The 23613-nt window shown below is 40.6% G+C and overlaps 1 protein-coding gene across 4 annotated transcripts in view; it reads left to right on the top strand.

Moving 5' to 3' along the window:
• The window catches only part of MOV10L1 (Mov10 like RNA helicase 1), a 38962-nt gene extending 26829 nt beyond the window's left edge, over positions 1-12133 (top strand). For 3 of the 4 annotated variants that reach the window (XM_013100795.5, XM_005020857.6, XM_072033067.1), the window contains exons 18-27: positions 46-192; positions 568-689; positions 1553-1652; positions 1910-2074; positions 4064-4237; positions 5052-5201; positions 6752-6859; positions 8970-9107; positions 9589-9680; positions 10121-12133. In XM_013100795.5, coding sequence (XP_012956249.1) covers positions 46-192; positions 568-689; positions 1553-1652; positions 1910-2074; positions 4064-4237; positions 5052-5201; positions 6752-6859; positions 8970-9107; positions 9589-9680; positions 10121-10130 — 1206 coding nt within the window. In that variant the 3' untranslated portion in view covers positions 10131-12133. The remainder of the gene's footprint in view (positions 1-45; positions 193-567; positions 690-1552; positions 1653-1909; positions 2075-4063; positions 4238-5051; positions 5202-6751; positions 6860-8969; positions 9108-9588; positions 9681-10120) is intronic. The other variant, XM_013100797.5, reaches the window with a different exon arrangement.
• The last annotated feature ends 11480 nt before the right edge of the window (positions 12134-23613 follow it).

Raw genomic sequence — 23613 nt, forward strand, 5'->3', positions numbered from 1 at the left:
TATTTCCAAATTAACTTTACTTTATGTCCATCTTCTCGAATGTAGATACATTATACTTTACCAGATAGTCGGATCTTGGTTTGTGCTCCATCAAATGCTGCAACAGACCTGATCTGCTTGAGGCTACATCAAAGCAATCTCTTAAAACCAGGAGCTATGGTCCGAATCAATGCTAGCTGCAGATCACCAGAGGTAAGTATTACAGGTTACTACCAGTTATTATTTCACTTCTAATATTTTATCTAAAACTACTGATTTATTAATGTAACTGTCAATGTTTAATAGACTGGTTAGGCTTGGTGGGTAGGATCCAAAGTAATAACTACTGTAGCCGTTCCAGAGGATGAACTGGAAAATGTGTATATGAAATATATCTTAAAATTTGGATCCCTAAGATGAAGGAAATGCAAATATATTGCTTAAGCACGTTCATGAAGAATTCATCTCAGTTATAGGTCTAAATCTAAACATTTTGTTCAGCTTCCAACATAGTTTTCAGTGCTTTTTCTTCAAATGAAAACATCGAGTAGCATTTTTGTTTTACAAAACACCTTTTTGTTTCTGCAGCAAATTGATGACATAGTGAAACCTTACTGCAAAGATGGCGAAGATATTTGGAAAGCATCTTGGTTCAGGATAATAATTACCACTTGTAGCAGTGCAGGAATGTTTTATCAAACAGCAGTAAGGTACTGTACTACAGACAGGAGTATTGCTGACGTAGCTGGAAATTACAAAATCTCAAGCCTTAGATTCCCTCTGTATTATAACTTCAGCTGTTTTAATGCAGTTTATTGCATGTACCTCTCTTCCTAAGTTGTCTTGCTGGCAAACCTCTTGTTTTTAGTAATGTTTCAGCTGAGACTTTCTCCACACACAGGAAGCTTAAGAAATATCTTGAATAAAAATAAAAAGTCTTGACGCAGTAGTTTTCCACCACCAGCAGTTGTATCCTTAGAAACCATATTGTATCTTACAGTCATGTTGGCTTAAAAGTGTTGTTGTAGGAGTTCACACTAAAAATTAGATTTTACTTAGTAAAGGTGACCTGATGAGAAAACTAGCTGTAAACAACCTCAATATAAAGTGCTATTAAGCAAAATCAGAGGAAACTATCTTTTTAAAAGAATGCGTTAAGTGTTTAACTGTCTTAAGAGTTGTTTGGTGGAAACAGGGCCTAGTGATTGTCTTTGCATAAACCAAGTGCGTTATTCTAATTACGTAGCTGAGAGAATTTGAGAACAATGATTTTTTTTTTCCAAGATTTTTTTTTTTTTTTAATCTTAGCCTTGCCCTGACTAATACTTTAAGATAAGCAGCGGTTGCATATATGATAGTGTGGATGAGAAATCACAGATGAGGAATCAGTTAGCGAGTTGTTTCTTCTACCTTGTGTGTTTGAAATATTTTAATCTTTGTTGTATATGTGGAGGGGAGGTTCCTGGTGCACATGACAAGGAAGTTTACAGAGCTGCTGAGGTCAACCACAGGGTGGCAGAATGAACTAATCTGAAAAAAAGCCCTCTTTTAAGTTCATGTTACTTAATTGTAGGCTTGGACACTTCACACATATGATTTTGGATGAAGCTGGGCAAGCAAGTGAACCAGAGAGCCTGATTCCTATCGGGTTGATTTCAGAAGCTAATGGACAGGTAGGTCTCTTAGAGTCATCTTCTGAAAGGAAGTACAAGGTTTTTGCTTGCTGTTCTTATCGTTGTGAATGTTGTAGAATGCAAGCTGCCATTTTTTCATACTTCTGGGCCTAAACCTGTGCAAACAAATTAGAAGTCTGTGAGGAAAGTAGAGTACTTAAACACATCTTGCGTTTCTTGGAAGTGTGCATGTTACTGAAACTACATTTTCTAATAACTGTTATAATATAAGGTGTTTTTTTAATCTGTATATACAGATAGTTCTTGTTGGAGATCCAAAGCAGTTAGGACCTGTAATAAAATCAAAAATTGCATTGGCATTTGGATTAAATATGTCCTTGCTGGAACGACTGTTATCAAGGGATATGTATCTGAGAGATGAGGATGCTTTCAGTGCCTCTGGATCATATAATCCTTTGTTGGTGAGTAAAACCAAATTATTTTAGTTTATTTCTTGTGAAGAAGGAGAAACTGTGGTTGCTGATGTTTCCTTACCACCTTGCTTTACTCCTTAATGCTTAGACTTAAAACTAACTCAAATAGTTGTTTTTCTAGGAAGACTTGATTATTTTGAATAAATACTCAGAATATCAAGGACGTTCAGCCTTCTAACCTCCTAAAGCCCTTTTTGGCTTAAAAACAGACAGCCCCTTCAGAGTTGGTCAAATGTAGTACACACAGCGTAATTCTAAATAACAGCTTAAAATTCCCTTCCATCTCCATTTTCCAAACTTACTCATAATTCTCCACAAATGGACAAGCTTGAACAAGTTATTTCAGGAAGGGAAAAAAAAAAAAAACCTTCCTATTTCCTTACCTCTTCTTCCTCTGAAGGATAGCTTTGGAAATTTGTCATATAAGCATAAGAAAACAGTGTTTACAGGGTAGCTGGAAATAGCTGAATGTTCCATGACATAGAGAAATACTTAAACTATTCCTTTCATCTCTGAGCTGTAACTACACCTAGCAGCCCAGTACATGAACTGGGGTATCAGAAGCAAATTACCATTAGTGAAATGTTTTTAGGACAGTTGGTGAACACGTTCTGGTGAGCATATGTCAGAATCAGGATCTGGCACCCCGTTGATATATCCTTGACCAGAGCAGCCCCTTAATGTCATTCCGAAGTATGGATTTGAATTGAAGAGCCTCATAAGTAGATTTTTTACGACTCACCAGAACCATTACTTCTTACTCAACATTTGTTGAGTAAACACTTAAATTTAAACAAAATAAGCTCAGTCTCACTTTGTGGTCTTGCATAGCTGTGAAGGTTGAAAGGTAGAGAATGAAAAGCTGGGGACAAGGGCACTATTTGGGGCAGTAAGTTCTTGAATGAGGACAACTCTACACATGCATGTTGAACATGTCATCCATATATGGAGTACTAAAAACATCCTTTTTTGTTAGACTCTGTTGTCAGTTTGACTAGTAGGGAACCAGTTCAGAGTGTCATTACAGTTTCCTAATGCTCTTGTACGGTGAAGTGCCTAAAGTCCATTTCAAGTGTCAGAGGTAGCATTGCTAGGTAAGTAAGCACAAATGTTTCAGTGGCTTTAAGTTCTTGTCACAGGCTGAGATACAGGGCTAAAATGTAAACTTGATTTATTAAAGTGCCTTCTCATTCTTCTGGTACTATAGTCTGAAAAATTAAAACCAAAGGTGACGCAATAATTGTGTGGCCAGAGGAGGAAGTCTGATGGCAGACTTAAGTTGCTGGAGGGGACAGGGAGTGGGTGATATTTAGCTCTAGCTTTTAGGTTGGGTTCAGCCTAATGAAAAGTTACTTCAAACTTCCTCTTAAAAATCTGTTACAGCAAACTTCTGTTCTTGTGTTACGTATACAATGCTTAAGGCAAGCTGGCATGGTGAGAGAGCACAAAGTGAAGGCTTTAGTGCTCCTTGAGCTGGTTATTAATGGCTGGAATTGCTTCTTCGAGGCCATTCTTTCATTGAGAGACAAGTAAATTTTCCAAGGCCAGCTTCTGTTAGCTGTTCTAATCGTCTGATGCTTTTTCTCTGCCCATCAGGGCTTCCCCCAAGAAGCACGTTACATCTATGGAAACTCCAATAAAAGAATCTGACTTGATTAAAAAAGGAAATGGGCTTGCAAATAGGATGCCTTAAACTGGAGAATGCCAATTTCATCTTTTGTGTAAATTTTATTCTTTCATTTGTTCTCCGCTCCCCTTAGAGGGAAAAGAGATGGTCCTTCTTAAGACTTTTTTATTTAGTATTTACTTACAGATCAAAATTACAATTTTTCCCTTTAATGCAGTTCTTTGGCAGCTTTAGAAAAGCTAAACACTACAGGATGGCAAGATACCTGTGTGGGAGCTGCTGCATGCTTTGAAGCTTGATGAATAGCTGCGTGTTTTGGTAACAGATTCGTATTTTTTTGGTCTCTGCAGATCACAAAGCTCATAAAGAACTACAGGTCACATTCTGCCTTGCTTGCTTTACCATCTAAACTGTTTTATCATAAAGAGCTGGAAGTTTGTGCAGACACTTCAGTAGTAACTTCTTTGTTGCATTGGGAGAAATTGCCCAGGAAGGGATTTCCGTTAATTTTTCATGGAGTCAGGGTATGTAAAAAGTTCACGTAGTCAAGTATAAACAAAGGGGCCTCACAGAAGTTGTCTGATAATGTAGACAGCAAGTTTTATTCTTAAGAATGAATTTCAGAAAGGATATGAAAACAAGCTTTTTATAGGAAGTATGGCTTTTTGGTTTTGAAAAAAATACTTGTTCAGTACTTCGTTGGGTTTTGATGAAACAACCACTGAAGGCAGATGTTTGCAAAGAACTTAAGCAGCTGCAAATTGCAGCGTCTTGTGGAGACGTTTTAATACAAAAAATCAAGTTGGTAAATTGAGCAGCACAGAGCTACAGGCAGCTCCATTAGATTTAGATAACTTCTGATAAGAGTTTGCTGTATTAGAATGAATACCATCCCCTACAACTGGAAGATTATTAAAGATTAAGTTGGAGGGAGGAGGAGGAATAGTATATCAGGAAGAAAAGTTTTCTTTGGTCTTCCAAGAAGTGGTGAAGTAGCAAGTGGTATATCTACTGTTGGAGGTGCTTTTTGAACTCCTACACCTTGCAGAAAAGCAGGATAGCAGCCTGGTAACACCTGTCACCCTGAGTTGAGATTTGCATCCTTTGTCACATATACAAAGCACTGTCATCTGTAAATATACTATAAATCTAGCTTTTAAAAAAGGCATTAAGTGATGCTTTTCCTTTCATTGGAAAGGATTTATAGCAAAGAAGGGAATTTGTATATAACATATGACATCTATTTTTTGCATTTAGGATGTTTGAGGCTAATCTATTAAATACATATTAATTTCTGCACATTTTCTTCATCTGCTCGCTTTGCTTCCCCTTATCCAGGGCAATGAAACACGTGAAGGCCGCAGCCCCTCGTGGTTTAATCCAACTGAAGCAGTCCAAGTGATGCAGTACTGTTGCCACCTGGCTAAAAATGAAAGCACTGCAGTGTCTGTGACTGATATTGGAGTGATTACACCGTATCGTAAACAGGTATCAATAGTGTTCAAAAACTTCAGAGTTAGTGTATTTCGTGTTGTGGTTTGTTAGAGCAGGAAGGCCTGTGTCAGAATGTCACTGTGTCATTACATAGCGTGTTATCAATCTTTAATGATGTTTCCATTGAACTGTAAACCTAGATAGCACTAGTGGCATTCTGCTTTGCTTAGTTTCATAAATTAGGAAGTGATAGGGAGAAATCTGTGGTTTCGGGGTTCAAAGCAGGTATTTCAGTTGTTGAGAGTAGAGAGCAAGTAAAGAACTTAATATCTGACAGCTGGAACAGGTATCTGATACCCTCACTGTGCACACTGAGGAGCGGAACAAAAGGGAAACGTAGCAAGTAGAGGGCATGTCACTTTGTTGTGACTTTGAGGAAAGTACAGGAATTGGGACTTAGCAGTCCAGCAGTCAGGCTCGAAGCTTGTACTGCTCTTTGAACACGTACAGAATGTTGGATGGCAACTTCAAGTCTGTTAAGTGCATGATGTCTGCTTTCATGTTTAAAATCTTTTATTTCCAGAGGATGCTCTGGACAGGTTGTGTTTAGTTTTTTTTGATGTGCACATCTCAGTCTTTGTGGTCATGCATGTGAGGGCTGGGGCAAACACTGTAAGGCATGTGGAAAAGACCAGCCCCCTTTTGAAGAACTCTGACTTGCAAATTAGAGTTGTCTGTGCTGATTCCACTGTTGAAGCATATGCACCTACCTGTATTTACAGTTACTACTTATTTTTCAAATACTTATATATGGTAGAGATGTGGCTGAACATCTTATATTAAAACCTGTGAAGTGTTTCAGGGAGTATGATTGTGTCCTTCATCTGCCTATGGTGCAAGGCATACTAATAATGTCTGCTTCAGGAAAGTCACTTTGTCTTGCAAGAATGCTGATGTGAAAAGAAGCACTGTAACCCTTGGCTTAGCCGTGGTTCATTTTTCACTTAATTTGGAGCACTTCAGCTGCAGTCTCCAAGCAGCTTTTTGCTGGTGATCGTATGCTTATCCCAGACATACCAGCATTGTGGTGGAAAAGACTGCCTTGTACCCTCCAGAAGAGAGCAGGCACCTGTGGTCACGCCTTGCCTCTGCTTTTCACTCTGCATGGTGCAGCTGGCAAGCAGAGGGGGAGTCTCTGCACAGTCTTCTGGAGGGATGGAGGAAGCTGCTTGCCCTACCACACCTGTTTTAAGTCTTGGTTTTGGATACATTCCACACTGGAAGAAGGATTCCTATGGATAAACTCCTAAGATCTAAGTTGGTTTTCTCATTGAAATCTGGATTTATCAAAAAACTGTCCATTTCTGTACACATGGTGAAAGCATTTCACCTGCTGCGTCATGTAAGAAGTGTTAAACGTCTCAGAAAAAAGCTGCTGTTTCATTTTTAAATTTCACTAGTGGCTAATGGCTAACCTTGCTGCGGGCATTTCCTACAACCTGTCTGCATTAAGTTCCTTATTTTTGTGACGTATGCTTTGGATTTGAAGTAATCCACTCTCAAATGTGAAAAATAAAAAAATCTTTCAAATCTTTTTTTTGTAGGTGGAAAAAATCAGATTTCTTCTGAGAAGCATTGATTTGTCAGATGTTAAAGTTGGCACGGTGGAAGAGTTTCAAGGGCAGGAGCACCTGGTTACCATCCTATCAACAGTATGTATTTTTGCTCTGGTCCTGTGTAGAATACTTATGTATTTTTAATTCTCTGGCTCCTTTGACATGGGGCTTAGGGAGGGAAGGGAAGGAGGAAGCTATATTTATTATCAGTAGTCTGTTGCAGCATTTGGGAAAAGTGCTTATTTTAAGCACATGTGAACAAGGTGCTGTCTGGGCTTTTTGAAGTAAACTTCAAACCTTTTTGGATGTTCACACTTAAGTTTGTTTTAGAGTTTCATGCAGATAATGTACCTTCAGTTAAGCATGTTTAGAGAAGATGCAAACTGGAAGCATTATAAATATTAGAGAACTGAGTGAATCACAATGATTTACCACACTCCAGTCAACAGCCTGAAAACTCTGCAGCAGCTGAGACACCAGGCCTCAGAAGACTGAGGAGGAGCTCCACACACCAGTGTTTACCACCCCTTTGTTTTTGATTAGGTGCAGGTGTGTGCCAGTTCTTGCTCTAAATGCTAGATGTTCACTCCAGAGTGTATGCACACATCTTTGGTATGTGGATTCACATGAAAACCCCATAAGGAGAAAAAAAAACATCAACTTCTTTGTCCTTTTTCTTCTCAGGCACAGAATTGTTGGATGGGGCTCTTGATAGTGGAGGTTTTTCTTGGTGCCTGTAAGGAGAATTCAGTGTGGAGTCAAGAAGTAGAAGCAGCAGCTGCTATAAGCAGTTAGGTGATCAATCTTGACGCGTTTTGCAGATGCCTTTATACAGGAATGTGTGATACTGATCCTTTATGTTCTGAGCTAACATCCAAGTATGCTCTGGTGAAGATGTTGTACATACATGCTGAACTGCTGGCCAGGAGTAAGAAGCTGTGCTGAGTCAGCAGAGAAGGTGGTTGGGAAACTTGAAAGAAAAGCTAACCTGACACTGAACATCCCAGTGATAGCAGTTTAGTGCATGCGATTGTGTTTTGGGGTTTTAGACTTTTTTCTGGTGGGCATTACAGGTCCATGCGGACCTTTACAGACCTTTATCTCTGCAGTGTGAAGCTGGGTTCAGAATGCAGTCTGTGTGCTTGCTTTTGGTCCAAATGGTAGGATGTTTTTCGTGCAGTAAGTCTTAAAGTAAAAGATATAAGTCTGGAATGTGGAGTTCTTGAGGTGTTTGTGACCTGGGATTCTTCAGAACTGTTCAAGAATGTGCACTATTACAGGCTGTGCCCCTGTGAGTCTGGGTAATGGCACAGAGGACAGACTGGTCAAAGGAGGCAGTGCAGACCAGGAATGTGTGGCTGAAGATACACTGGACTACTTCTAACAGCAGTGCATAGAATTTCTAAGAGAGAGGACAAAATAGCTATTAAAACAACCAAAGACCTGGAAAACAGGATGACTGGGGAGGAAAAGGAGGGAAGAAATCTGTTTGTGTGAGGGATTGTCCTGTGTCTTGGAGGAGGCATTTGGGGGTTTGCTTGCTTGTTTTTTTCCTAAGGGCAGCAGAACCATGCTTACTCTTCTTCATACTTCGTCATGTCGTGGCTTTTCACTCCAGCATAGTAACTATCTTAAAATAGTTGTAGGTATGTACTGTGCTCCTACTTACACAAACTCATTATTAGTAATGGAAAATTACTTTATCAAATATGAGTTCAAATATTGATTGAAATAAAGGTGAAAACTTGATGAGAAATCATTACAAAGCACATTAGTTGCTTCAGTGGCATTTTCCTCTAGGCTACAGCAAAGCTCACTGACAAGACACTCTGAAGTATCATTGAGCTGTAGAACTTAGAAAAACAGTAACTACCATTTCTTCTACTGAAAAGACTTTAAAAAAATGGTGTTTTTCAGGATGTAGTGTTTAGTATCTTGCATTTCAAATTACAGTGGGTATTCATGATCCTAAAATAAAGCTAATATGCCATTCTTCTGAAATTGCTAAAGTTGTGTTCGGGGACTGTAGGAGAAGAGACCTCTGGGAAAATCCATCGTGGGAAATGTGGTTATGAAGCTAGCTTGTGCATTGCTCACACTGACCTGTGGTTTGTTGCAGTGAGCAAATCATATGTTGCTCATCATAGTTACACTATGGCTAGGGAAGTTGGTTTCTCATTATTCCAATTCTGAAATTAATTTCTAGGTGCGATCTCATGAAGGCATGTTTATGGAAGAGAAATACTATTTGGGCTTTCTCTCTAACCCAAAGCGATTTAATGTAGCAATTACTAGAGCAAAAGCTTTGCTGATTGTTGTGGGAAATCCTCATGTTCTTGTGAAAGTAAGTGTTTGTTTGTTTGTTTGCTTTTATCTTTGATTTGCATGTGGTATTTGCCATGATAAATGACTAATCTATGGGGTTATCTGATATGAGAGAACATCTTTTATGTTCATAGTTGGTGTGCTGTCTTCAGTCTGCATTTAGGATTACCTCAGCTCCAGAGGTAAAGGTGGACAGTTCAGGCACCTGTACAGTAGACTCCCAAGCACTTCTTAATATCTGATAAAACAGAAGAAAAGCAGTATTCCAGAAAACAAGCTGAATAGAAAGCTTAGTCTCCCCACACCTATATGCAACAAATGTAACAGTGCAGCTCTCAGTATCTTTCTCGAATGTTATTCCACTCCTGCACTGTTTGCCTTCTTCTGTTCCTGGAAGAGGTCCAGTTAAATCTCCTGCATTCATGTGCTATGCTAATTTGTTTGAAAATTCATTACACACAGTAGCGTGATTTATGTTAAACATTAATCTTTTCTTGTAGGATCCCTGTTTTTGTGCACTGCTGGAGTACAGCTTAATGAACAAAGCTTATGTAGGTTGTGACCTGCCTTCAGAGCTGGAATGCCTGCACCAGTGAGTGTTGTTTTAAAAATACCATAGATTGCTCTATACCATTTGAAAGATAACATATAAAACCCTCTGCTACAATATATTAAGATTTGATTTTTGCAATCTTAAGTACAGTAAACATAACATGTAACAGTATTTTCCCTCGCTCTGTAAGAAGAGTCTGAGCATTAAGTACAGGGTGTTGCTGACTTTGGTATTTTGCATACCCCCAAATGAGGCATCATGTATTTAGGGATCATAAGGGGAACTTTGGTGGGATTGTGGTTCTGCAGGGGGAACTATTTATGGTGGCTCTACTATAGTCAAAGAAATTTGTTTGAAAGATTGGTTTAAACATGTATTACATCTTGCTAGAAGGGAAGTCCTAGAAGAAAAATTTATTAAAATCATTATTTATTTAAAGGTAATCAAAATTAATTTATCTTATTTCCTTTAATTGATAGATGTGAGTGATTTTTCCAGTGTTGAAGATGCATTCAGTCCTCTTCTGATTTTGAAGCTAAGAATGCTTAACAGAAATCCATTCCTGAGTGAATCCAACACCTTTTGGCCTCAGGGAAAGGCACATGTTCTGAAATTCTGTGAAGTTTATCCAAGAGACACTTGTAGTACTTCTAAAGAGTGTAAAGAGTGGCAATCAGTCTGCTTTTTTTTTGGAGGGGGGAAAAAAGTGTATAGCTTTATGCTTCTGTTTAGAAGTGTAGACGAGTCCTGCAAGCTTCAGAAGATACTGATGAATTATGTTAATTTTTTCTTATTCTGTTTCTTTTTTTTTTTTTTTGAGTTTCTCAGTGTTCTCAGACTTCTGTAATGACTTCTGAGACTGGTCTGTCCCAAGAACATGTATATCTTGTAATCTTGTTACAGGAGCGTTACAGTAATATATCCACACAGTGAACTTGAGTGATGCATGATTCATTCCAGTTAACTGATGCTGAATATCTTAAGCCAAGCAGGCTTAAAAGCCCTACTTGCTGGTCTAACAACTTGGAGTTCATACAGGGTTCTCCTCTTTCTTTACTGCAGTCCAGATGTCTGCTGTGGTATATGTCAGAATGTGTCAGATGACGTATTTAAAAAGGAGGAGGTGGGGTGAAAATTGTTCTGTGTTTCTGCAAACGCACTGTAGAATAAAGCATTGTATTTTACTTCAACAAAATGAAAAATAATTGGCTGATGGCTTAGCAGTAATCTTGCAGTCACCTTATTTGTGTGCTGTGCTGTTCCCTTAAACTGAATATTACTCTCTTGTTCTCTCCTTGTTAACTAAGTCTCACCGTACAACGCTGTAGAAATAATAGTGAAGTAGTATGTGCGCTTATGATGTACCAGATCTTACAACCACTACTCAGCCCTACTGCTGCTTACACGTATTGTCAAGTGTGCTCATGCTCTCCTTGAGGAAGAGATTTATTAATTCCTTGCTTTACCAAGAAATGGTAGAGGCCAGAGTGCTGCAACCATTTCTTGAAGAGCAAGATGGAGGTGCATTAAGTCAGAGAGCACAGGAATACCTTGACATTTTTCCCTCCTTGCCTTGTATTAGAGATTGATGGGTTACAAAAAGCAAGAGGTAGTCTGAGCCGTTCATGAGCCGTTAAGAGTTGAAAAATCCTTCAAAAGACCAGTCAAGACACTGCAACATCCCAGAGGTTTTCTTAAAATTTAAGCATGTAGTATTCAACTGTGTACTCATCAGGTTGTTCTGGTTTTCTCAATATGTTTCAAAAAGTAATTAAGGTTTGAGAAGTACGTTCTGTTGTGGCTGTTGCAGCCTTACAAGTAGTCCAGAGTCAAAACTCTGTGCTGTGGCAAAGAGTTCCCTCAGTGGCTTTCTTTGTTTCTGAAAGAGATACTTAAACCTGTAAGTAGCTGCATTTAGACCTCAAATAAAACAATAATAAAAGCATGTTCTTTAATGGCATTTTAGAATATGAAGGCTTTATCAGTCATAGCCTCTCCTATTGCTCATTCTAGTCTTTTGCTGTTTTCAACCTTTTAAAGTTCTGATTTAATGGAATTGCTGTCATCGATCTGTTCAGAGTGGTTCAGGTCAGGTCAGGCCAAATCATTGGCGTAGGAGTTGCTGGGCAAATAATTTTGTTTCTGCTAGTTCTATATCTTGTCATAACAGATATTTGTTTTATCTAATAAAAGTTGCATCCCTAACAATTACATAGCAACATATTGAAGGTCAGGCTGTGGGCTTCCAGCATCAGCCAAATTATTCAAGCCTGCCAGCTCAAGCAGTCCAAGATCCACGTGTGTGGCTGGGTGCTACCCGGTGCTGCGCTGAACCGGCTGCACAGGCAGGTGGATGTATTTCAACAAATAATGGGGGGTCAGAGTCCTGTTAAATTTGTCTTGCTCTTCATTCTCTAGAAAAGTGGTCAGTTTGTACCTGAATGAGGAAAAAATAAATAAAATCAGGTTGTGCTTGCAACCTGTATTCTACACCTCCTGTGATTGTATTTTTTCCATTCCCAGTAAGGATGTTAGATCAATGGGGCAAGAAATAGATCCAGAGTACGCACCTGCTGTATACTGTCTTCTGAAACCTTGATTTTACAGTGTTCTGAAAGTTTAACCCACTATTATTTAAATAAAATAGCTTTAAGTTGTCTAGGGACATTGGGCTGCATATTTTGGAGTTCAAATACAGAATATTTATTTTTCTGTTATCTTAATAAGAAACAGACTCTTTAAAAAAAAAAAAAAAAAAAAAACGCAGCATTCATTCACAGATTGTAGAAACAATTCATTTGTCTCTGTTTTACCAGGCCAATTATTTAAACAATTGGCTCTTGTTGTAATGGTAAAAAACGTGCTATAAGGCTGCAAGCTTGAGGGGGAAGATGTCTTCCAGCATATGGTGAATAATGGGAGTATGGAATAATCCTTTTAAATGTCTTAACATTTCCTTACAGCTTTAGGCAGTGTTACATCTCAGTACTTCTTTAAAGATCTATCAGTACCCTAAAGATCTATCTGTACCAGTTTCCTGAGAAATGCTCTGTAAGGGTAAAAGGAAGCACTTCCACTGCTGTGGAAGCGCAGTACGGATGTGATGTGCTATAGAGGGAACAGAAGGCAAACTGCAGACCATGGAACAGACAACTGTCTATAAATAGAGGACAAAATGCTGTTGAAATGTTCATTTTGGAAAGGCTTGGAATTTGACCAAAAGGCACAAACAAGCAGAATAGTTCTTCTAAGAAATAGTAATGTCAGGGAAGAAGAGCTAAGGAACCAGAAGAGACTAGAGTTAAGGAAAAAATGCAGTCAACAACTGGAAAACAGAAAAAAGACACCTCCCAAATAGTCACTTTTTCTAACCCTTACATGGTTAGCTCTGATTTTCTTCATGTATGACTTCTCTCACTTATCTGGAAGGTGCAGGTGGCAGGGAGGTGCTAGAACTGAGCAGAAGATTCTTACCTGGTGTCTGCACAGCTGCAGCTGAATGCCTGAAAGTTGTGTTTCGACTAAATTGTCCAGGCTACCTTTCTAGCTAATGGAGAGAAATGAGGTGTTTTACTGCATCCTAAAATGTGTCTGGAATATGTGAATGAAGGCCCCAAGGTGCCTGGCTCCCTGCACTGACTGGAGAGGGAGGCCAGAGGCTGGGAGGAGCTGGGTTCTGGACAACTGAAGATAGGTGAGCAAAAACCTGACTCAGGTGCCCATCTCCTTTCCCTAGGAGCACAGGAGGCAGTTCTTTTCCTAGAAGTTGATGAAAAGAATCACAGAATGGTTTGGGTTGGGGGACCTTAAAAATCATCCAGTTCCAACCCCCTGCCATAGACAGGGATGCCACGTGGTAGATCAGCTTGCCCAGGGCCCCATCCAACCTGGCCTTGAACATCTCCAGGGATGGAGCATCCACAGCTTCTTTGGGCAGCCTGTGCCAGTGCCTCACCAGAGTGAAGAATTTCCTTTTAACATCTAATCTAAATCTCCCTTCAGTTTAAAATCATTCTCCCCCACTATCTGCCTATGTAAAAAGTATAAAGAGATAAAAGTGTTACTAAAACCTCGGCATTTTATGGTTTTTGTTCATGCTGAAGAAGCAAAGCTTGCAGATGTAGAGGTGGACCTGTTTACCTCTCCATGGAGCACAGCAGCACAAAATTAAACGCCTCAGTGCACTTTTTAGTACGGTGACGCTTAGCAGAAGCATGTATTTTTGTAAGAGATCAGAGCGTTCCCAACAGCACACCAGAGGAGAAACAAAACAGTACCAGTGTGTGGCCGCTGCTGCGGTGGGGCTGGGGCAGAGCAGCCCCTCCACAAATCCCTGCAGCGAGGTTGGGGGGAACATGTAAAGTACGCACGTGGGCTGGAAATGCTGTGGGAAGTCTTGTGGTGGTTTCTGTTCCGCTGCTAGCAGGCGTACCCTGGGGTAACAGGGAGAACGGGATAGCAGGAACAGAAGGGTAGTGACAATTTCCCTTTTGGCTTCCCTCAAATTAATGTGCAAACAGCACAGATGGGATAAATGAGGCAGAAGAAGAAATACAGCGTACATTTCCTGTAGAGCTACTAAAACAAAAGCAGTCTTTATGGAATAGGACAGTGACCAAAAGGCATTTTAACCTCTATCATAATTTCTATTTGGGGCAGAATTCGAGGTTATGCTGGAGCTCCCTGGTTTAATGCTTGGTGTTTGTCAGATGTGGTGATTTATAACTGAAGACCTAAGGAGAAAGTATGACTGAATTGCTGAGAGGTTGGCAAACAAGAGGCCAAAAAACTTCCTTAAACGTAAACGTGTTCATTCTGTGTGGAGTCACTACTGCCACCACTGAAAAATCTAGCAAGAGAAAACCTAAAGAAGTGATTTATTTTTTTTTAATGGCATTGTAGAAATATACATGGGAAGACACATTACAGATGAGCAGAATTAACTTTTATAGGATTTATTAATAGTAGAAATAAAAATGAATTTGTTACAGATAATTGCTGTGTAATCTTTATCCAGACTATCTGCAGATCTGCCTGGGATCAAAGCCAATAAGATTTGGTCTGGAATCAGAAGTCAATCTCTGTTGTCCTGCTTGTAGAGATACCCTGAAATAAAATGCCTTAATGTTTCTTCAGCAAGAAAAGAGTTTTTACCAGTTCAAGATACTTTTCCCTTCTGTTTTTCACTTTCACTCCCTAGTGTTCGTATCACTGTGTATAGCGCAGCTTCACCTTTAGTCATAACGTGCCGAGGAGGAGCTAAGACATAGCGAACAAGCATTGGCCCTGCTTATGCTGTCGCTGAAGACATGGTGGTAAGCAGGCCAGCTTCAGTGGTCTGAACTGCACATTAAGGAGGTTTCAAACACATCCTTGTTCCCTGTATAAATGATTCCTCGGGCGTTTTAAGAATAAATTATTCAAAGAACCAGCTGAAGTTCAACTTAACTTCGCATGGTAGGTACATTTTAAAATCTCATGAAGATGATGAAGTGCTTTAAAAGTACGTTCTCCTTTCTTCTGTTAGTCCCCAATGCATCAAGCTCATCACCGTTTCCTACCGAGTAAAGCTGTGCCTGTGATCACGGAGTAGCTCTGTTCCAAAATGCCTATTACAGGAATTCTTTGGATTCCTACTGCAAAAGGTATTTGTCATCTCCACATTTTCAGAATGTGAGTTTTCACATTGGACTTGGTGCTGGAAAGCCTAGCAAACCATGCCTCCTTGTAGCTCCTAGGTCTGAAGAAGTAGCTATCGGTACTTGGAAAAAAAAAAAAAAAAAGCCCAAATAAAAATCATCAACAAGGCTTTGGCTGAAGGACAGAAGGCCTCCTCAAAGGATCATCCCATGTAGTCTGAGGATAGGGCCCAGGAACAAAGAAGTAAATTCACTCACGTGAGCAATGCCGTTGAAGTTCAGGCATTTGCCTACACGGGGCTGAGCACTTCATGCCCAGAATCAACATCATTTAATCCTGTGAGTAACCTCACTGACTTGAAGGACTTTATGAAAATGCTTTTGGAAAGCAAAGGGCGATGGTAGAACTTCCTTATTTCAGAAGTTTCAATTTCTCATCTCCTTTTTGTACCATATGCTAGGGATGTATGTAGAAAGCTTGACAATGCTTGAGGAAGATGTTGACTTGTTGATCTTGTGTCCGAATGTAAAGGTAGATAACTAATGGTGTATTAAAAGTATGAGCAAGCCCTCAACTTCCATGCAGTCAGTCCTGTGGGTTATTGCTCTCTGTAATTTATTTTAAAGATTGGGAGCTGCAGAACTGGTTAAGGACATGAGAAATAAAACAATCCCAGTTTCCAGTTAGAGTTTATCCCAGACAAACTTTTAAAGAGTTAGAAATCTTGGGATTTCAGGATCTGTGCGCTGCTTGCATCTGTTATTGCTAAGCATTTTTGATGTTCTGAAAAACATGTTTTGAAAATCTGCTTCATGTGGTGCAGATTCAGGCTTGTATAAGGACATCACCCACTCTCTATGGACAGCAGGAGTCCTGCTATAGGTTTTGGCTGGGGAAATAAAATTTACAACCGCAATTAAAGTTTTTGGAACTGGATTGCCTTTACATCAGCATAAATTTTCAGGCATTGAGGCCAAAAACCTTTAAATGATGACGTTTTGTCAGGTACTCATGTAACCTCTCCCTTTCTCTTGATCAGAACATCACAGATCAAATGTGAGATCTGTGACAGCTGCCTGCATGCCCTGCGGTAGCCGTGTACAGCTGAACGATCCGGTAGGGCCTGAGCAGTCGGGTGCCCCAGACGAAGGAGGCAGGTACCTCAGCAGTTCTTCCACCTCATTGACAACATCTGCTCCAGCACGGCCTCTGCAGTGCGTCAGGCTGAGCACATCCATCGTGATCAAAGAAACCACACGGCTGTATTTAACTCCCCCTGCCACCAGTTCCTGCCATGTGTATCAGACTTGGGTAGAGCAAGATTAGGGGAGGCAGACGGAGGTTTCCACAGGCATCTTGTTCCTTTCTTCAGGTAACATGTCCATTTTATGCAGGTTTAACCAGGATGGCTGGTGGAGACTTTTACTACTATGACGTTCCTTTAATATTTTTTTCCAGTTTCATTTATTTTGCTAAATAAAACTGTGCATTTCTCATACATTTAGATAAGATGTTACGATCTAACATTGCAAGGACTAATTTCCCTTTCATGGCTTCGGGATCATGATGAACAACTGCAGTCTGCAGACACTAGGCTGAATGCCCTGAGGACAGCACCACACTTTCTGCAGACATTACCTGTCTCGCTTGACTTGACTTTTTTCTCACTCGATTTTTGCTTACTTGACATTTTTCTTCTAATGCGAAAATGTCATTATATACTAATTTAATTCTGCTGCAGCAAAAGCTTTATTGAATACCCTAAACCTTTAAGCCTTTGCCATCAAATATCTGTGCTGTTTGTATTACCTAGCAGCTTGTGAATCAGCATGAAAAGTTATTCATATGCTTTAATTTTCTGTATTGAAGTCCCCTAAGTACATACTCAGTATCTTAAAAATGCCTCTAAAAAGGCTATTACATCAAGTAATTTTTCCAGAGTTTATCAACCAAGTTTCTAATTTTGGCCCAATATATTTGGTAGAACTTGCTTCAGATTTCTGGATTCCTGGTGTAACATCTGGATTTCTCTTTAGCTTCTCAGCCAAATCCATCAGTTATAAAAAGCTACAGGGCAGGTAGGTCTCTGCGCAGAGCTGGGCAGCCTCTGACCGCTACCAGCAGAAAATGCTGCATGATCAGATCTTAGGAGGGTTGGGAAGAAGCCACATCCCAGGGCAGCACTTACCTTCTTGACTGATACTAGTTACGATACCATAGGCAGCATATTCTCTATAACTTCTCCTCAGGAAAGACTGCCTGGCCTGTAGTTCCCTGTGTCGGGGCACTCACCCATTTTAGTTACAGGTGAAATGATGGGGGGGTTTCCAGACTTAACAGAATTTCAAGGTTCAAGCAGTTTTTTAATTCAAGCCAATTCAGATTATTTTTAGTTCACTCCTTAATAATAAGTCTGCAAATTGACTGGTTCCCTTAATTTGCCCTTTTTTTTTTTTCCACGTGACTAGTTATTTTTAATAAGCTCTATCGGATAACGATCGAATACAAATTATCTCCCCACTGCAGCCATATACAAATCGTATCTTCCTGCTACTTGCTAAAGAATATGCTGATTTAGTGCCGCCCCACTTTCTGCACTGTGACTGGCAGCTTTGCCCTCCTTGCCCACTATCGGAGCTGTTTGGCCACTGGGGTTTCATTTGTTCCAAGTCCACACAAGGAATTGTGCCCGTTGTCTTTATCCCCACAGACAGAAGGATTTTGGTCAGTAACTAACTTACAGCTTTAGGCATACTGTTTAACTTCAGCAGCAGGGGCTTATGCCAAAGTGAGTATTTTCTAATACAAATGCAGCAAAATCAGAAACTATTCAGTCACTGATGTCCTCTACTCAGAGGTAAGTAGCTCGGTGCAATCAACCTAATATTGCAGAGCACCACATTATTGCACCCAGGGTACAGCAAAATATACAGCTGCACCTACAGAGAGCTCAGCCACAGTGTTGATGACATATAAACACAGACTATTTGCAAACACATGCAGTGGTTTGGCCTTACTGATATTTCCACTTCTTTTTTAGTATTTCCACTGTTCAAACTTGTGTCCTTTGCCTCTCGTGTTGCCACTTCTCTGTACCCTCATTAGGAAAGTGAAGAGAAGAATGTTTCTTCATAATGTTCTCAAATAAGAAAAAGTCAATTACAAATACAAAAGCTCTCTAAACTATCTGAAGTAAGTAGAAATCCATTATAATGCATCTGGAAGGATTTGTTTGCAACTTTATCCTTTACTGTAGGACTTCTAATTACTAACTTTCTCTGGAACAAGACAAAATGAGTATTACTTCAAACCTTTATCAGCTAATTTGTTTGTGATAATGTCTTTTTAACACTAAGTCAGTTGAAGTACTCAGAGAATGTAAAATCAAGAAATTATATTTATTATTCAGGTTTGGAGTTGTAGTTTCACTGTGACACAAGAGGCTAGGATACTCCAGGTAGCAGTAAAATCTAGGTGATGCACATGCAGGTAGCAAAACCCAGAGTCACACCAACAGCCCCAGCACTCCAGATTCCCAGGCTACTGGTTTCTGCCCTCCCCAGCCCTTGCCTTTGTCCTGCACTGCCCTTGAGCCAGAAAACCCCATGCAGAACTGGGACAGAGCTGCTGGATGGACTGGAAGGACTTCACTGTTTGCTCATGACTTCTAAGATCTGGGCAGTTCAATCGTAGCAAGGTTTCCTGAAGAAACCTTGTTGCTATATTGCTATTAAAAATGGCTTTATAACTAGCTAAGCAAAGCACTGGTTTTATTAGTTTTCTTCCAATCTTGTTGTTCCAGAAACATATGTTTTGGCATCTGTGAGAAAATGTGCCCGTGTCTGGAAATAAAAGCCAGAAAATCTCCACTTGTACTTGCCCATTTGCAAACACCAGACAGCAAAAGCCCCTGAAGATTATACTCTGTTTCTGCAACATCTTTTCTGTGATGTTTTCTTCTAACAATGAAGAATGTCATCAGCTGAAGTCCTCTGGATGCCGAGTCCTTCCAGTATCTGGTTCAGTTTACGCTGAAGTTAGCCTGGTGCCCAAAGCAATTCACGCCCAGCAGCATCTGCCCGAAGGTGTGACGAAGGCTGCCTGACCCCATGAGCACACAAGAAGTCACTGACCATACAAGGCAAGCACTTGTGAGGAAACATCCACGCATTTGCACGTGTGGATGCCAAGCTCGAGGCAGGGAAGCTCCTTTTGCTCCCACACTTGCTGTCTTGCCTGGCAGGCACCTACCAATGGTTATTTGTGCCCACGCGGTGACTGCCGGTCCATGTGATGGTTGGGAGGCACAAGTCCATCCTCTCCATGAGAATGCAGAGCTGTTCCCAGGAGGACACTCCCCTGTGGTGCATTGTGAGGCTGGCTTTTTTCTTAGCTGCCCCAAGGGCAGCCGGCTGCCAAGGCATATGGCTTTGCTGGGCCTGCGTACTGTTTGGTTCTGTGCTCACTGGCAGTTGTGGTTTGGGACACCGGATCAGAGAGACAGTTCATAACTCTGTGAAGGCATTGAGTATGGAGGCTGAACACAGAGCGGGTGATAAATCTGGCAAAGGAGATGAATGCTGCGGCTGCTTTCTCATCCATCAACACTTCAGGAGCAGCGGCAGAAGGCGCAGCATGGTAGGTGGGATTATACAGCCTTGCTGACATGGGACGGCCATCAGTGGCTCCACGGTGTCTGAAGGATGTCATGGCTGTAAGGGGAGAACTCCAATCTTCCAGGGCCATGGTACATGACTGAAGAAATCCATGCCAGTACTGAAACAGGCTTTCGGCAATTTCCCTTTGCAGTTCCAGTTCATTTAGAAGATTTGGGAGGGGTCGGCCAGCGCATGTGGAACACAAAAGCAAAATGGTACCAGCCTGGAAAGCACCTGGATGTTAAGATGGCAAAGGCATGTAGGTATAGCCATGGCTTGCTGGGTCATGGTCCACAGCTGGAAAACCAGAGGCGAGTATTTTTGCGTGGGGCAGAGCCCACATACCGATGGATCCCTTCAGCACACAATGCTCCCTCAAAAGTACTGTAGAATTAAGGTTGAAACAGGCAAGGGGAATTGGGGATACCATATGTGCTCAAATCCACGCCACGCCTAGCAACTGAGTTGTTGCTCACTGCAGGCACATGCGCTACTTTGTGGGCTGTGAACTGTCGTTAGGCATTTTACATTGACAGGTTACAGGTCTGAAGTGCCTCTTTTGCCTTCTGGGGTCGTGTGGGTTGGTTGTGGGTTTGGGTTTTTTGTTTGTTTATTTTTTTTGAACACTCCTGGGATGTTAATCTTCGTAGACTATTTTGTGCCTAATTAATTGTAAGGACTTAGGTAGCTGAGGGCTTTTATTTTCCTTCACAGAATAAAGTATCAATTAAAATGTAAATTTCTCCAATTGCTGGCTTGGGGACAAGGGGAGCTGTATCACTGAACTGTGTAGATTACTCACTGTTTTCAACTGCATCAATAATAAAATGCCAGCACAGCTGCTCCTTCTCATTTCCGTACAATTAAATGGAAAATATCAAGTGTTAAAGACCTGTATGAATTTTACTAATGTATCCAAGAAGGTTAAAATAGCCACAGTAGTTAGAGCAGCTGATTGATATAGTATGTTAACAGTCCCTATCAAAAAGACTGCAACCTGCATGAAAAAAAAAAAAATACACAGAAAAAAAAATGCAGGAATTTCATTTATCGCTTTGCTTTTCCTCACTTCCTCTCTTTCACATCTTTACTTGGGCATGTGATACAGGGCTGGCTGGAGAATACCTGGAGGGTAAATTTTTGCTCAATACCTAGAGGATAAATTTTTGGAGGATACCTTGAGCCATCCACCTCCCTGGAATTATCTTCACTTTGTGGTACAAAGTAAGGAAGGCTGGATTAACTCCCTTCTAGGCATTTGCAAAGGAATTTTACAGCGAAGGACATGTATCTCTCCAGCACAACACACCAAGGTCTGACCCACGGTGGGGGGAGAGGGGAGCTGTGTACTCATAACGCATCACAGATCACAGACCCACCAGAGAACATGCTGGAAGTAGTTTAGGCTGGCTGTGAACCAGCATTGCAGTTCCTCACTTTGACTCTCTCTTTTTCTTATGCTGTGTGAAATTCTCTGCTGTGTTCCTCCTGCATTTCCCCACCTTGAAATGCCCTCTGTCTTTTGCCTCTGTGGCGGTATCTTCCACAGCCATCTCTGTCCTTTCCCAGCATTACGTTTGGGTTCCTGCAGCACAGCTTATCCTGCAGATCTCAGAGCTCCTTGTAAAGCCCATCCAAGTAGAACTCCTTAATAAGCAGGCAAGAAATGGAGTCCCTCCCATATTTCTGTATGCCAAGATGCAGGGTTAAAACTTTTCTTGTTCTTAATATACCAATTGTTTGAAGGCTGATGCACAGAAACAGCAACACAATTGATCATAATTGAATGCTTTAAGCATCTGTAAGATCACATTAGCATTTTCCTTTGTTTTTCCTTAATGCCATTCCAATATTCCCTGCCAGAGGACATAACGTGATATTGGAGGGGTTGGAATGCCTCCCTGGGAAGTGGGAAATGTGAGCTTTAGGTCCTCTTCAGCTTGAAGAATTTGAAGCTGTACTTCTCAGTAAAATGCCTAATCATGCTACAAAATGGGCTACAACAGTGCTGTTCTCCATCTGTCCTGCTGAAGCGGAGCCAATGTGCAGCAAAGAGTGCAAGATTAATGGGACCAGGGAGAGGGGATAAGCAACAGAGATACCGCATGTAGCACAGCGAGATGGGGACAACCAGCGTTTATGAGTCCTGGAGATTTTTGCTCCTTGCTCTGAACAGTATTTGTGTATTTTAGCTTGTGAACAAGCAGGACTAGCAGCAGGAATCATGTCTCGTACACCTTCACTCAAGTTTAATCAGGAAAAAATAAATAAAAAGCCATCATCACCTCATCTGCACTTCCTTGTTCATTTGCATTATGAGTCTACTTCAACTTTAAATGCTCCTTGCTACACTGAGCAGGAATTATGACGGCCTTCCATGTGATGGCTAATACCACTGCCTGGCAGGATGAAGCCTTTTCCTTGCAAGCTTCAGAATGGAGTTTGGAAAAGTGTTGCTGATTGCAGTCTGTGTTGAGCAAAGCAGGTAAGTGAGGGCTTGGCTTTCTTATGTCAGATTTTGAAACTTTGAAGTAGAATAAAACAAGAAACAAGTGATCTTCTGGTAACAGAAAAAAAAATAAAAATAAAAAGACACCACCAACTAAATACCCAATACATTTTTGTCTCTAGCCTCCTCTGAAGTAATATGAATTACTAGAATTAAATTCAAATGGATTTTTAAGATGCTTTTTTTTTTCTTCGTGTTAGTTTCTCTACTTCACTGGGCTCTGTCTAAATGTATCATCAATCTCACATTGGTAATTTCATCTCCAGGTCCCACTCACCAACTTTCCTAATATTTATGGATTTCCTGCAACAAGCAACCTGTACATAGCTGTGGTCTCTGCTACAGAAATATTTTATCACCTTGAAAAAGGAAAAAAACCTCTGGGTTTTTCCAATGTATTCAGCTGCAGTATTAACTACCAGAAAACATCTGCATTTGGACACTGGGCAGGCCTTTGGATTGCACCACCGTAAGCCCCCTTGACTCCACAATGATCAACATCATAATGATATTACAGTAGAAATATGGGGTCAATGCTGCATAAAGTCCAATGTCACAGGACACAGAAGTATTCCTTTGTCACATTTTCTTGGTTGTTTTGGATAATTAGTTGGGAAGTCTTTGGGAAATGAAATGTTTTTAGCTTTGTGCATGTAAAATAGCTTTTAAGATAGTGACCAAAGTATATTACATGACTGGCTCTTCTCCTTTAGACTGGAGAATTGTGATATAATTGGTTGACAGTTATGATGCTTATTGATTAAGAAACATACCAGTAAGTGGCTGATAACACCTTAATTGGCTAATGAAAAATAAAATAAATAAATAAAAAACAACTAATATTAGTGGTATTCATTCCCAACTGTGCCACTACAAGCACTGCAATACTGAGTTACAATTCTATCTCCTATTAGTACTAGCAATAGTAATCCACAATTATGTTACTATAAACAAATCTTGTAAATTGTATGAAAACTATTACATTACAGTTCTGCTGTCTTTCCTCCTCCACTCAGCACTAGAGCACAAGCCCATCCCACAAGGATCATGGTGTCCCAACTCCTGGCTCCACACAGGACCACCCAAAAATCAGACCATGTCCAAATGTTCCTTGAACTCCAGCAGCTCGGTGCTGTGCCCACTGCCCTGGGGAGCCTGTCCCAGT

The sequence above is a fragment of the Anas platyrhynchos genome, chromosome 1 (assembly GCF_047663525.1).
Source record: "Anas platyrhynchos isolate ZD024472 breed Pekin duck chromosome 1, IASCAAS_PekinDuck_T2T, whole genome shotgun sequence".
NCBI classification, from domain to species: domain Eukaryota; kingdom Metazoa; phylum Chordata; class Aves; order Anseriformes; family Anatidae; genus Anas; species Anas platyrhynchos.